This window comes from Coregonus lavaretus (assembly GCF_964263955.1).
Source record: "Coregonus lavaretus genome assembly, chromosome: 39".
NCBI lineage: Eukaryota > Metazoa > Chordata > Actinopteri > Salmoniformes > Salmonidae > Coregonus > Coregonus lavaretus.
In genome coordinates, this window is record NC_140026.1 from 538,103 (window position 1) to 552,972 (window position 14,870).

The 14,870-nt window shown below is 33.8% G+C and overlaps 2 protein-coding genes across 2 annotated transcripts in view; both read right to left on the reverse strand.

The window, feature by feature from the left end:
* The window catches only part of LOC311112746 (uncharacterized protein), a 224,199-nt gene that overhangs the window by 174,089 nt on the left and 35,240 nt on the right, over positions 1–14,870 (reverse strand). The gene's annotated exons all lie outside the window — the stretch shown is intronic.
* The window catches only part of LOC311112630 (butyrophilin-like protein 1), a gene marked incomplete at its 3' end in the record, with an annotated part of 71,811 nt that overhangs the window by 28,596 nt on the left and 28,345 nt on the right, over positions 1–14,870 (reverse strand). The window contains exons 7-8 of the mRNA XM_084155777.1: positions 14,277–14,297; positions 13,716–13,757 (exon numbers count right to left, since the gene is read on the reverse strand). Coding sequence (XP_084011903.1) covers positions 13,716–13,757; positions 14,277–14,297 — 63 coding nt within the window. The remainder of the gene's footprint in view (positions 1–13,715; positions 13,758–14,276; positions 14,298–14,870) is intronic.

A 14,870-nucleotide genomic window follows, 5' to 3' on the forward strand; every position in this document is an offset into this window, starting at 1 on the left:
GAGTTATATACTGTAGAACAAGACAAAGTGGACATTACTAGTCAGGTTATAGAGTTATATACTGTAGAACAAGACAAAGTGGACATTACTAGTCAGGTTATAGAGTTATATACTGTAGAACAAGACAAAGTGGACATTACTAGTCAGGTTATAGAGTTATATACTGTAGAACAAGACAAAGTGGACATTACTAGTCAGGTTATAGAGTTATATACTGTAGAACAAGACAAAGTGGACATTACTAGTCAGGTTATAGAGTTATATACTGTAGAACAAGACAAAGTGGACATTACTAGTCAGGTTATAGAGTTATATACTGTAGAACAAGACAAAGTGGACATTACTAGTCAGGTTATAGAGTTATATACTGTAGAACAAGACAAAGTGGACATTACTAGTCAGGTTATAGAGTTATATACTGTAGAACAAGACAAAGTGGACATTACTAGCCAGGTTAGATGTAGAGTTATATACTGTAGAACAAGACAAAGTGGACATTACTAGTTATATACTGTAGAACAAGACAAAGTGGACATTACTAGTCAGGTTAGATGTAGAGTTATATACTGTAGAACAAGACAAAGTGGACATTACTAGTCAGGTTATAGAGTTATATACTGTAGAACAAGACAAAGTGGACATTACTAGTCAAGTTAGATGTAGAGTTATATAATGTAGAACAAGACAAAGTGGACATTACTAGTCAGGTTATAGAGTTATATACTGTAGAACAAGACAAAGTGGACATTACTAGTCAGGTTATATAGTTATATACTGTAGAACAAGACAAAGTGGACATTACTAGTCAGGTTATAGAGTTATATACTGTAGAACAAGACAAAGTGGACATTACTAGTCAGGTTAGACGTAGAGGTATATACTGTAGAACAAGACAAAGTGGACATTACTAGTCAGGTTATAGAGTTATATACTGTAGAAAAAGACAAAGTGGACATTACTAGTCAGGTTATAGAGTTATATACTGTAGAACAAGACAAAGTGGACATTACTAGTCAGGTTAGATGTAGAGTTATATACTGTAGAACAAGACAAAGTGGACATTACTAGTCAGGTTAGATGTAGAGTTATATACTGTAGAACAAGACAAAGTGGACATTACTAGTCAGGTTATAGAGTTATATACTGTAGAACAAGACAAAGTGGACATTACTAGTCAGGTTATAGAGGTATATACTGTAGAACAAGACAAAGTGGACATTACTAGTCAGGTTATAGAGTTATATACTGTAGAACAAGACAAAGTGGACATTACTAGTCAGGTTATAGAGTTATATACTGTAGAACAAGACAAAGTGGACATTACTAGTCAGGTTATAGAGTTATATACTGTAGAACAAGACAAAGTGGACATTACTAGTCAGGTTATAGAGTTATATACTGTAGAACAAGACAAAGTGGACATTACTAGTCAGGTTATAGAGTTATATACTGTAGAACAAGACAAAGTGGACATTACTAGTCAGGTTATAGAGTTATATACTGTAGAACAAGACAAAGTGGACATTACTAGTCAGGTTATAGAGTTATATACTGTAGAACAAGACAAAGTGGACATTACTAGTCAGGTTAAAGAGTTATATACTGTAGAACAAGACAAAGTGGACATTACTAGTCAGGTTATAGAGTTATATACTGTAGAACAAGACAAAGTGGACATTACTAGTCAGGTTATAGAGTTATATACTGTAGAACAAGACAAAGTGGACATTACTAGTCAGGTTATAGAGTTATATACTGTAGAACAAGACAAAGTGGACATTACTAGCCAGGTTAGATGTAGAGTTATATACTGTAGAACAAGACAAAGTGGACATTACTAGTTATATACTGTAGAACAAGACAAAGTGGACATTACTAGTCAGGTTAGATGTAGAGTTATATACTGTAGAACAAGACAAAGTGGACATTACTAGTCAGGTTATAGAGTTATATACTGTAGAACAAGACAAAGTGGACATTACTAGTCAAGTTAGATGTAGAGTTATATAATGTAGAACAAGACAAAGTGGACATTACTAGTCAGGTTATAGAGTTATATACTGTAGAACAAGACAAAGTGGACATTACTAGTCAGGTTATAGAGTTATATACTGTAGAACAAGACAAAGTGGACATTACTAGTCAGGTTATAGAGTTATATACTGTAGAACAAGACAAAGTGGACATTACTAGTCAGGTTAGACGTAGAGGTATATACTGTAGAACAAGACAAAGTGGACATTACTAGTCAGGTTATAGAGTTATATACTGTAGAAAAAGACAAAGTGGACATTACTAGTCAGGTTATAGAGTTATATACTGTAGAACAAGACAAAGTGGACATTACTAGTCAGGTTAGATGTAGAGTTATATACTGTAGAACAAGACAAAGTGGACATTACTAGTCAGGTTAGATGTAGAGTTATATACTGTAGAACAAGACAAAGTGGACATTACTAGTCAGGTTATAGAGTTATATACTGTAGAACAAGACAAAGTGGACATTACTAGTCAGGTTATAGAGGTATATACTGTAGAACAAGACAAAGTGGACATTACTAGTCAGGTTATAGAGTTATATACTGTAGAACAAGACAAAGTGGACATTACTAGTCAGGTTATAGAGTTATATACTGTAGAACAAGACAAAGTGGACATTACTAGTCAGGTTATAGAGTTATATACTGTAGAACAAGACAAAGTGGACATTACTAGTCAGGTTATAGAGTTATATACTGTAGAACAAGACAAAGTGGACATTACTAGTCAGGTTATAGAGTTATATACTGTAGAACAAGACAAAGTGGACATTACTAGTCAGGTTATAGAGTTATATACTGTAGAACAAGACAAAGTGGACATTACTAGTCAGGTTATAGAGTTATATACTGTAGAACAAGACAAAGTGGACATTACTAGTCAGGTTATAGAGTTATATACTGTAGAACAAGACAAAGTGGACATTACTAGTCAGGTTATAGAGTTATATACTGTAGAACAAGACAAAGTGGACATTACTAGTCAGGTTATAGAGTTATATACTGTAGAACAAGACAAAGTGGACATTACTAGCCAGGTTAGATGTAGAGTTATATACTGTAGAACAAGACAAAGTGGACATTACTAGTTATATACTGTAGAACAAGACAAAGTGGACATTACTAGTCAGGTTAGATGTAGAGTTATATACTGTAGAACAAGACAAAGTGGACATTACTAGTCAGGTTATAGAGTTATATACTGTAGAACAAGACAAAGTGGACATTACTAGTCAAGTTAGATGTAGAGTTATATAATGTAGAACAAGACAAAGTGGACATTACTAGTCAGGTTATAGAGTTATATACTGTAGAACAAGACAAAGTGGACATTACTAGTCAGGTTATAGAGTTATATACTGTAGAACAAGACAAAGTGGACATTACTAGTCAGGTTATAGAGTTATATACTGTAGAACAAGACAAAGTGGACATTTCTAGTCAGGTTAGATGTAGAGTTATATACTGTAGAACAAGACAAAGTGGACATTACTAGTCAGGTTATAGAGTTATATACTGTAGAACAAGACAAAGTGGACATTACTAGTCAGGTTAGATGTAGAGTTATATACTGTAGAACAAGACAAAGTGGACATTACTAGTCAGGTTATAGAGTTATATACTGTAGAACAAGACAAAGTGAACATTACTAGTCAGGTTAGATGTAGAGTTATATACTGTAGAACAAGACAAAGTGGACATTACTAGTCAGGTTATAGAGTTATATACTGTAGAACAAGACAAAGTGGACATTACTAGTCAGGTTATAGAGTTATATACTGTAGAACAAGACAAAGTGGACATTACTAGTCAGGTTAGACGTAGAGGTATATACTGTAGAACAAGACAAAGTGGACATTACTAGTCAGGTTATAGAGTTATATACTGTAGAAAAAGACAAAGTGGACATTACTAGTCAGGTTATAGAGTTATATACTGTAGAACAAGACAAAGTGGACATTACTAGTCAGGTTAGATGTAGAGTTATATACTGTAGAACAAGACAAAGTGGACATTACTAGTCAGGTTAGATGTAGAGTTATATACTGTAGAACAAGACAAAGTGGACATTACTAGTCAGGTTATAGAGTTATATACTGTAGAACAAGACAAAGTGGACATTACTAGTCAGGTTAGATGTAGAGTTATATACTGTAGAACAAGACAAAGTGGACATTACTAGTCAGGTTAGATGTAGAGTTATATACTGTAGAACAAGACAAAGTGGACATTACTAATCAGGTTATATAGTTATATACTGTAGAACAAGACAAAGTGGACATTACTAGTCAGGTTAGATGTAGAGTTATATACTGTAGAACAAGACAGAGTGGACATTACTAGTCAGGTTATAGAGTTATATACTGTATAACAAGACAAAGTGGACATTACTAGTCAGGTTATATAGTTATATACTGTAGAACAAGACAAAGTGGACATTACTAGTCAGGTTATAGAGTTATATACTGTAGAACAAGACAAAGTGGACATTACTAGTCAGGTTATAGAGTTATATACTGTAGAACAAGACAAAGTGGACATTACTAGTCAGGTTAGATGTAGAGTTATATACTGTAGAACAAGACAAAGTGGACATTACTAGTCAGGTTATAGAGTTATATACTGTAGAACAAGACAAAGTGGACATTACTAGTCAGGTTATAGAGTTATATACTGTAGAACAAGACAAAGTGGACATTACTAGTCAGGTTAGATGTAGAGTTATATACTGTAGAACAAGACAAAGTGGACATTACTAGTCAGGTTATAGAGTTATATACTGTAGAACAAGACAAAGTGGACATTACTAGTCAGGTTAGATGTAGAGTTATATACTGTAGAACAAGACAAAGTGGACGTTACTAGTCAGGTTATAGAGTTATATACTGTAGAACAAGACAAAGTGGACATTACTAGTCAGGTTATAGAGTTATATACTGTAGAACAAGACAATATGGACATTACTAGTCAGGTTATAGAGTTATATACTGTATAACAAGACAAAGTGGACATTACTAGTCAGGTTATAGAGTTATATACTGTAGAACAAGACAAAGTGGACATTTCTAGTCAGGTTATAGAGTTATATACTGTAGAACAAGACAAAGTGGACATTACTAGTCAGGTTATAGAGTTATATACTGTAGAACAAGACAAAGTGGACATTACTAGTCAGGTTATAGAGTTATATACTGTAGAACAAGACAAAGTGGACATTACTAGTCAGGTTATAGAGTTATATACTGTAGAACAAGACAAAGTGGACATTACTAGTCAGGTTAGATGTAGAGTTATATACTGTAGAACAAGACAAAGTGGACATTACTAGTCAGGTTATAGAGTTATATACTGTAGAACAAGACAAAGTGGACATTACTAGTCAGGTTATAGAGTTATATACTGTAGAACAAGACAAAGTGGACATTACTAGTCAGGTTATAGAGTTATATACTGTAGAACAAGACAAAGTGGACATTACTAGTCAGGTTACAGAGTTATATACTGTAGAACAAGACAAAGTGGACATTACTAGTCAGATTATAGAGTTATATACTGTAGAACAAGACAAAGTGGACATTACTAGTCAGGTTAGATGTAGAGTTATATACTGTAGAACAAGACAAAGTGGACATTACTAGTCAGGTTATAGAGTTATATACTGTAGAAAAAGACAAAGTGGACATTACTAGTCAGGTTATATAGTTATATACTGTAGAACAAGACAAAGTGGACATTACTAGTCAGGTTATAGAGTTATATACTGTAGAACAAGACAAAGTGGACATTACTAGTCAGGTTAGATGTAGAGTTATATACTGTAGAACAAGACAAAGTGGACATTACTAGTCAGGTTATAGAGTTATATACTGTAGAACAAGACAAAGTGGACATTACTAGTCAGGTTAGATGTAGAGTTATATACTGTAGAACAAGACAAAGTGGACATTACTAGTCAGGTTATAGAGTTATATACTGTAGAACAAGACAAAGTGGACATTACTAGTCAGGTTAGATGTAGAGTTATATACTGTAGAACAAGACAAAGTGGACATTACTAGTCAGGTTATAGCGTTATATACTGTAGAACAAGACAAAGTGGACATTACTAGTCAGGTTAGATGTAGAGTTATATACTGTAGAACAAGACAAAGTGGACATTACTAGTCAGGTTATAGAGTTATATACTGTAGAACAAGACAAAGTGGACATTACTAGTCAGGTTAGATGTAGAGTTATATACTGTAGAACAAGACAAAGTGGACATTACTAGTCAGGTTAGATGTAGAGTTATATACTGTAGAACAAGACAACGTGGACATTACTAGTCAGGTTATAGAGTTATATAATGTAGAACTAGACAAAGTGGACATTACTAGTCAGGTTATAGAGTTATATACTGTAGAACAAGACAAAGTGGACATTACTAGTCAGGTTATAGAGTTATATACTGTAGAACAAGACAAAGTGGACATTACTAGTCAGGTTATAGAGTTATATACTGTAGAACAAGACAAAGTGGACATTACTAGTCAGGTTATAGAGTTATATACTGTAGAACAAGACAAAGTGGACATTACTAGTCAGGTTAAATGTAGAGTTATATACTGTAGAACAAGACAAAGTGGACATTACTAGTCAGGTTATAGAGTTATATACTGTAGAAAAAGACAAAGTGGACATTACTAGTCAGGTTATATAGTTATATACTGTAGAACAAGACAAAGTGGACATTACTAGTCAGGTTATAGAGTTATATACTGTAGAACAAGACAAAGTGGACATTACTAGTCAGGTTAGATGTAGAGTTATATACTGTAGAACAAGACAAAGTGGTCATTACTAGTCAGGTTATAGAGTTATATACTGTAGAACAAGACAAAGTGGACATTACTAATCAGGTTAGATGTAGAGTTATATACTGTAGAACAAGACAAAGTGGACATTACTAGTCAGGTTATAGAGTTATATACTGTAGAACAAGACAAAGTGGACATTACTAGTCAGGTTAGATGTAGAGTTATATACTGTAGAACAATACAAAGTGGACATTACTAGTCAGGTTATAGAGTTATATACTGTAGAACAAGACAAAGTGGACATTACTAGTCAGGTTAGATGTAGAGTTATATACTGTAGAACAAGACAAAGTGGACATTACTAGTCAGGTTATAGAGTTATATACTGTAGAACAAGACAAAGTGGACATTACTAGTCATGTTAGATGTAGAGTTATATACTGTAGAACAAGACAAAGTGGACATTACTAGTCAGGTTATAGAGTTATATACTGTATAACAAGACAAAGTGGACATTACTAGTCAGGTTATAGAGTTATATACTGAAGAACAAGACAAAGTGGACATTACTAGTCAGGTTATATAGTTATATACTGTAGAACAAGACAAAGTGGACATTACTAGTCAGGTTATAGAGTTATATACTGTAGAACAAGACAAAGTGGACATTACTAGTCAGGTTAGATGTAGAGTTATATACTGTAGAACAAGACAAAGTGGACATTACTAGTCAGGTTATAGAGTTATATACTGTAGAACAAGACAAAGTGGACATTACTAGTCAGGTTAGATGTAGAGTTATATAATGTAGAACAAGACAAAGTGGACATTACTAGTCAGGTTATAGAGTTATATACTGTAGAACAAGACAAAGTGGACATTACTAGTCAGGTTATAGAGTTATATACTGTAGAACAAGACAAAGTGGACATTACTAGTCAGGTTATAGAGTTATATACTGTAAAACAAGACAAAGTGGACATTACTAGTCAGGTTATAGAGTTATATACTGTAGAACAAGACAAAGTGGACATTACTAGTCAGGTTAGATGTAGAGTTATATACTGTAGAACAAGACAAAGTGGACATTACTAGTCAGGTTATAGAGTTATATACTGTAGAACAAGACAAAGTGGACATTACTAGTCAGGTTATAGAGTTATATACTGTAGAACAAGACAAAGTGGACATTACTAGTCAGGTTATAGAGTTATATACTGTAGAACAAGACAAAGTGGACATTACTAGTCAGGTTATAGAGTTATATACTGTAGAACAAGACAAAGTGGACATTACTAGTCAGGTTATAGAGTTATATACTGTAGAACAAGACAAAGTGGACATTACTAGTCAGGTTATAGAGTTATATACTGTAGAACAAGACAAAGTGGACATTACTAGTCAGGTTATATGTAGAGTTATATATGGTAGAACAAAAAAAAGTGGACATTACTAGTCAGGTTATAGAGTTATATACTGTAGAACAAGACAAAGTGGACATTACTAGTCAGGTTATTGAGTTATATACTGTAGAACAAGACAAAGTGGACATTACTAGTCAGGTTATATAGTTATATACTGTAGAACAAGACAAAGTGGACATTACTAGTCAGGTTATAGAGTTATATACTGTAGAACAAGACAAAGTGGACATTACTAGTCAGGTTAGATGTAGAGTTATATACTGTAGAACAAGACAAAGTGGACATTACTAGTCAGGTTATAGAGTTATATACTGTAGAACAAGACAAAGTGGACATTACTAGTCAGGTTAGATGTAGAGTTATATACTGTAGAACAAGACAAAGTGGACATTACTAGTCAGGTTATAGAGTTATATACTGTAGAACAAGACAAAGTGGACATTACTAGTCAGGTTATAGAGTTATATACTGTAGAACAAGACAAAGTGGACATTACTAGTCAGGTTAGATGTAGAGTTATATACTGTAGAACAAGACAAAGTGGACATTACTAGTCAGGTTATAGAGTTATATACTGTAGAACAAGACAAAGTGGACATTACTAGTCAGGTTATAGAGTTATATACTGTAGAACAAGACAAAGTGGACATTACTAGTCAGGTTATAGAGTTATATACTGTAGAACAAGACAAAGTGGACATTACTAGTCAGGTTATAGAGTTATATACTGTAGAACAAGACAAAGTGGACATTACTAGTCAGGTTATAGAGTTATATACTGTAGAACAAGACAAAGTGGACATTACTAGTCAGGTTATAGAGTTATATACTGTAGAACAAGACAAAGTGGACATTACTAGTCAGGTTATAGAGTTATATACTGTAGAACAAGACAAAGTGGACATTACTAGTCAGGTTATATGTAGAGTTATATACTGTAGAACAAGACAAAGTGGACATTACTAGTCAGGTTATAGAGTTATATACTGTAGAACAAGACAAAGTGGACATTACTAGTCAGGTTATTGAGTTATATACTGTAGAACAAGACAAAGTGGACATTACTAGTCAGGTTATATAGTTATATACTGTAGAACAAGACAAAGTGGACATTACTAGTCAGGTTATAGAGTTATATACTGTAGAACAAGACAAAGTGGACATTACTAGTCAGGTTAGATGTAGAGTTATATACTGTAGAACAAGACAAAGTGGACATTACTAGTCAGGTTATAGAGTTATATACTGTAGAACAGACAAAGTGGACATTACTAGTCAGGTTATAGAGTTATATACTGTAGAACAAGACAAAGTGGACATTACTAGTCAGGTTATAGAGTTATATACTGTAGAACAAGACAAAGTGGACATTACTAGTCAGGTTATAGAGTTATATACTGTAGAACAAGACAAAGTGGACATTACTAGTCAGGTTATAGAGTTATATACTGTAGAACAAGACAAAGTGGACATTACTAGTCAGGTTATAGAGTTATATACTGTAGAACAAGACAAAGTGGACATTACTAGTCAGGTTAGTAGAGTTATATACTGTAGAACAAGACAAAGTGGACATTACTAGTCAGGTTATAGAGTTATATACTGTAGAACAAGACAAAGTGGACATTACTAGTCAGGTTATAGAGTTATATACTGTAGAACAAGACAAAGTGGACATTACTAGTCAGGTTATAGAGTTATATACTGTAGAACAAGACAAAGTGGACATTACTAGTCAGGTTATAGAGTTATATACTGTAGAACAAGACAAAGTGGACATTACTAGTCAGGTTATAGAGTTATATACTGTAGAACAAGACAAAGTGGACATTACTAGTCAGGTTATAGAGTTATATACTGTAGAACAAGACAAAGTGGACATTACTAGTCAGGTTATAGAGTTATATACTGTAGAACAAGACAAAGTGGACATTACTAGTCAGGTTATAGAGTTATATACTGTAGAACAAGACAAAGTGGACATTACTAGTCAGGTTATAGAGTTATATACTGTAGAACAAGACAAAGTGGACATTACTAGTCAGGTTATAGAGTTATATACTGTAGAACAAGACAAAGTGGACATTACTAGTCAGGTTATAGAGTTATATACTGTAGAACAAGACAAAGTGGACATTACTAGTCAGGTTATAGAGTTATATACTGTAGAACAAGACAAAGTGGACATTACTAGTCAGGTTATAGAGTTATATACTGTAGAACAAGACAAAGTGGACATTACTAGTCAGGTTATAGAGTTATATACTGTAGAACAAGACAAAGTGGACATTACTAGTCAGGTTATAGAGTTATATACTGTAGAACAAGACAAAGTGGACATTACTATAGTCAGGTTATAGAGTTATATACTGTAGAACAAGACAAAGTGGACATTACTAGTCAGGTTATAGAGTTATATACTGTAGAACAAGACAAAGTGGACATTACTAGTCAGGTTATAGAGTTATATACTGTAGAACAAGACAAAGTGGACATTACTAGTCAGGTTATAGAGTTATATACTGTAGAACAAGACAAAGTGGACATTACTAGTCAGGTTATAGAGTTATATACTGTAGAACAAGACAAAGTGGACATTACTAGTCAGGTTATAGAGTTATATACTGTAGAACAAGACAAAGTGGACATTACTAGTCAGGTTATAGAGTTATATACTGTAGAACAAGACAAAGTGGACATTACTAGTCAGGTTATAGAGTTATATACTGTAGAACAAGACAAAGTGGACATTACTAGTCAGGTTATAGAGTTATATACTGTAGAACAAGACAAAGTGGACATTACTAGTCAGGTTAGATGTATAGTTATATACTGTAGAACAAGACAAAGTGGACATTACTAGTCAGGTTATAGAGTTATATACTGTAGAACAAGACAAAGTGGACATTACTAGTCAGGTTATAGAGTTATATACTGTAGAATAAGACAAAGTGGACATTACTAGTCAGGTTATAGAGTTATATACTGTAGAACAAGACAAAGTGGACATTACTAGTCAGGTTATAGAGGTATATACTGTAGAACAAGACAAAGTGGACATTACTAGTCAGGTTATAGAGTTATATACTGTAGAACAAGACAAAGTGGACATTACTAGTCAGGTTATAGAGTTATATACTGTAGAACAAGACAAAGTGGACATTACTAATCAGGTTATAGAGTTATATACTGTAGAACAAGACAAAGTGGACATTACTAGTCAGGTTATAGAGTTATATACTGTAGAACAAGACAAAGTGGACATTACTAGTCAGGTTATAGAGTTATATACTGTAGAACAAGACAAAGTGGACATTACTAGTCAGGTTATAGAGTTATATACTGTAGAACAAGACAAAGTGGACATTACTAGTCAGGTTATAGAGTTATATACTGTAGAACAAGACAAAGTGGACATTACTAGTCAGGTTATAGAGTTATATACTGTAGAACAAGACAAAGTGGACATTACTAGTCAGGTTAGATGTAGAGTTATATACTGTAGAACAAGACAAAGTGGACATTACTAGTCAGGTTAGATGTATAGTTATATACTGTAGAACAAGACAAAGTGGACATTACTAGTCAGGTTATAGAGTTATATACTGTAGAACAAGACAAAGTGGACATTACTAGTCAGGTTATATAGTTATATACTGTAGAATAAGACAAAGTGGACATTACTAGTCAGGTTATAGAGTTATATACTGTAGAACAAGACAAAGTGGACATTACTAGTCAGGTTATAGAGGTATATACTGTAGAACAAGACAAAGTGGACATTACTAGTCAGGTTATAGAGTTATATACTGTAGAACAAGACAAAGTGGACATTACTAGTCAGGTTATAGAGTTATATACTGTAGAACAAGACAAAGTGGACATTACTAATCAGGTTATAGAGTTATATACTGTAGAACAAGACAAACTGGACATTACTAGTCAGGTTATAGAGTTATATACTGTAGAACAAGACAAAGTGGACATTACTAGTCAGGTTATAGAGTTATATACTGTAGAACAAGACAAAGTGGACATTACTAGTCAGGTTATAGAGTTATATACTGTAGAACAAGACAAAGTGGACATTACTAGTCAGGTTATAGAGTTATATACTGTAGAACAAGACAAAGTGGACATTACTAGTCAGGTTATAGAGTTATATACTGTAGAACAAGACAAAGTGGACATTACTAGTCAGGTTATAGAGTTATATACTGTAGAACAAGACAAAGTGGACATTACTAGTCAGGTTATAGAGTTATATACTGTAGAACAAGACAAAGTGGACATTACTAGTCAGGTTATAGAGTTATATACTGTAGAACAAGACAAAGTGGACATTACTAGTCAGGTTATAGAGTTATATACTGTAGAACAAGACAAAGTGGACATTACTAGTCAGGTTAGATGTAGAGTTATATACTGTAGAACAAGACAAAGTGGACATTACTAGTCAGGTTATAGAGTTATATACTGTAGAACAAGACAAAGTGGACATTACTAGTCAGGTTATAGAGTTATATACTGTAGAACAAGACAAGTGGACATTACTAGTCAGGTTAGATGTAGAGTTATATACTGTAGAACAAGACAAAGTGGACATTACTAGTCAGGTTATAGAGTTATATACTGTAGAACAAGACAAAGTGGACATTACTAGTCAGGTTGTAGAGTTATATACTGTAGAATAAGACAAAGTGGACATTACTAGTCAGGTTATAGAGTTATATACTGTAGAACAAGACAAAGTGGACATTACTAGTCAGGTTAGATGTAGAGTTATATACTGTAGAACAAGACAAAGTGGACATTACTAGTCAGGTTATAGAGTTATATACTGTAGAACAAGACAAAGTGGACATTACTAGTCAGGTTAGATGTAGAGTTATATACTGTAGAACAAGACAAAGTGGACATTACTAGTCAGGTTATAGAGGTATATACTGTAGAACAAGACAAAGTGGACATTACTAGTCAGGTTATAGAGTTATATACTGTAGAACAAGACAAAGTGGACATTATTAGTCAGGTTATAGAGTTATATACTGTAGAACAAGACAAAGTGGACATTACTAGTCAGGTTATAGAGTTATATACTGTAGAACAAGACAAAGTGGACATTACTAGTCAGGTTATAGAGTTATATACTGTAGAACAAGACAAAGTGGACATTACTAGTCAGGTTATAGAGTTATATACTGTAGAACAAGACAAAGTTGACATTACTAGTCAGGTTATAGAGTTATATACTGTAGAACAAGACAAAGTGGACATTACTAGTCAGGTTATAGAGTTATATACTGTAGAACAAGACAAAGTGGACATTAATAGTCAGGTTATAGAGTTATATACTGTAGAACAAGACAAAGTGGACATTACTAGTCAGGTTATAGAGTTATATACTGTAGAACAAGACAAAGTGGACATTACTAGTCAGGTTTCAGACCACTTACGCTTCTGTTCCTGTGCCAATTTCAATTCCTTCACTGTAGACACTAGGAAAAACATGAATTCATTAATATTCTGTGTTTGCTTGGTTGTATTAACACACACACACACACACACACACACACACACACACACACACACACACACACACACACACACGCAAACACACACACACACAGTCTTTTAGAACACAAATGCAGCATAACCTCTGTGCTCTGTGATAAACAGTTGACCCATCAGTATTATAGTAATAACCCATTAAAACCATGAGCTCTGTGATAAACAGTTGACCCATCAGTATTATAGTAATAACCCATTAAAACCATGAGCTCTGTGATAAACAGTTGACCCATCAGTATTATAGTAATAACCCATTAAAACCATGAGCTCTGTGATAAACAGTTGACCCATCAGTATTATAGTAATAACCCATTAAAACCATGAGCTCTGTGATAAACAGTTGACCCATCAGTATTATAGTAATAACCCATTAAAACCATGAGCTCTGTGATAAACAGTTGACCCATCAGTATTATAGTAATAAACCATTAAAACCATAGACTTACGCTTCGAGTTAAATTCCTTCACTGTAGACACAAGGAAAAACATGAATTCATTAATATTCTGTGTTTGCTTGGTTGTATTAACACACACACACACACACACACACACACACACACACACACACACACGCAAACACACACACACACGCAAACACACACACACACACACACACGCAAACACACACGCAAACACACACACACACACACGCAATCACACACACACGCAATCACACACACACGCAATCACACACACACGCAAACACACACGCAAACACACACACACACACACACACGCAAACACACACACAGTCTTTTAGAACACAAATGCAGCATAACCTCTGTGTTCTGTGATAAATAGTTGACCCATCAGTATTATAGTAATAACCCATTAAAACCATGAGCTCTGTGATAAACAGTTGACCCATCAGTATTATAGTAATAACCCATTAAAACCATGAGCTCTGTGATAAACAGTTGACCCATCAGTATTATAGTAATAACCCATTAAAACCATGAGCTCTGTGATAAACAGTTGACCCATCAGTATTATAGTAATAACCCATTAAAACCATGAGCTCTGTGATAAACAGTTGACCC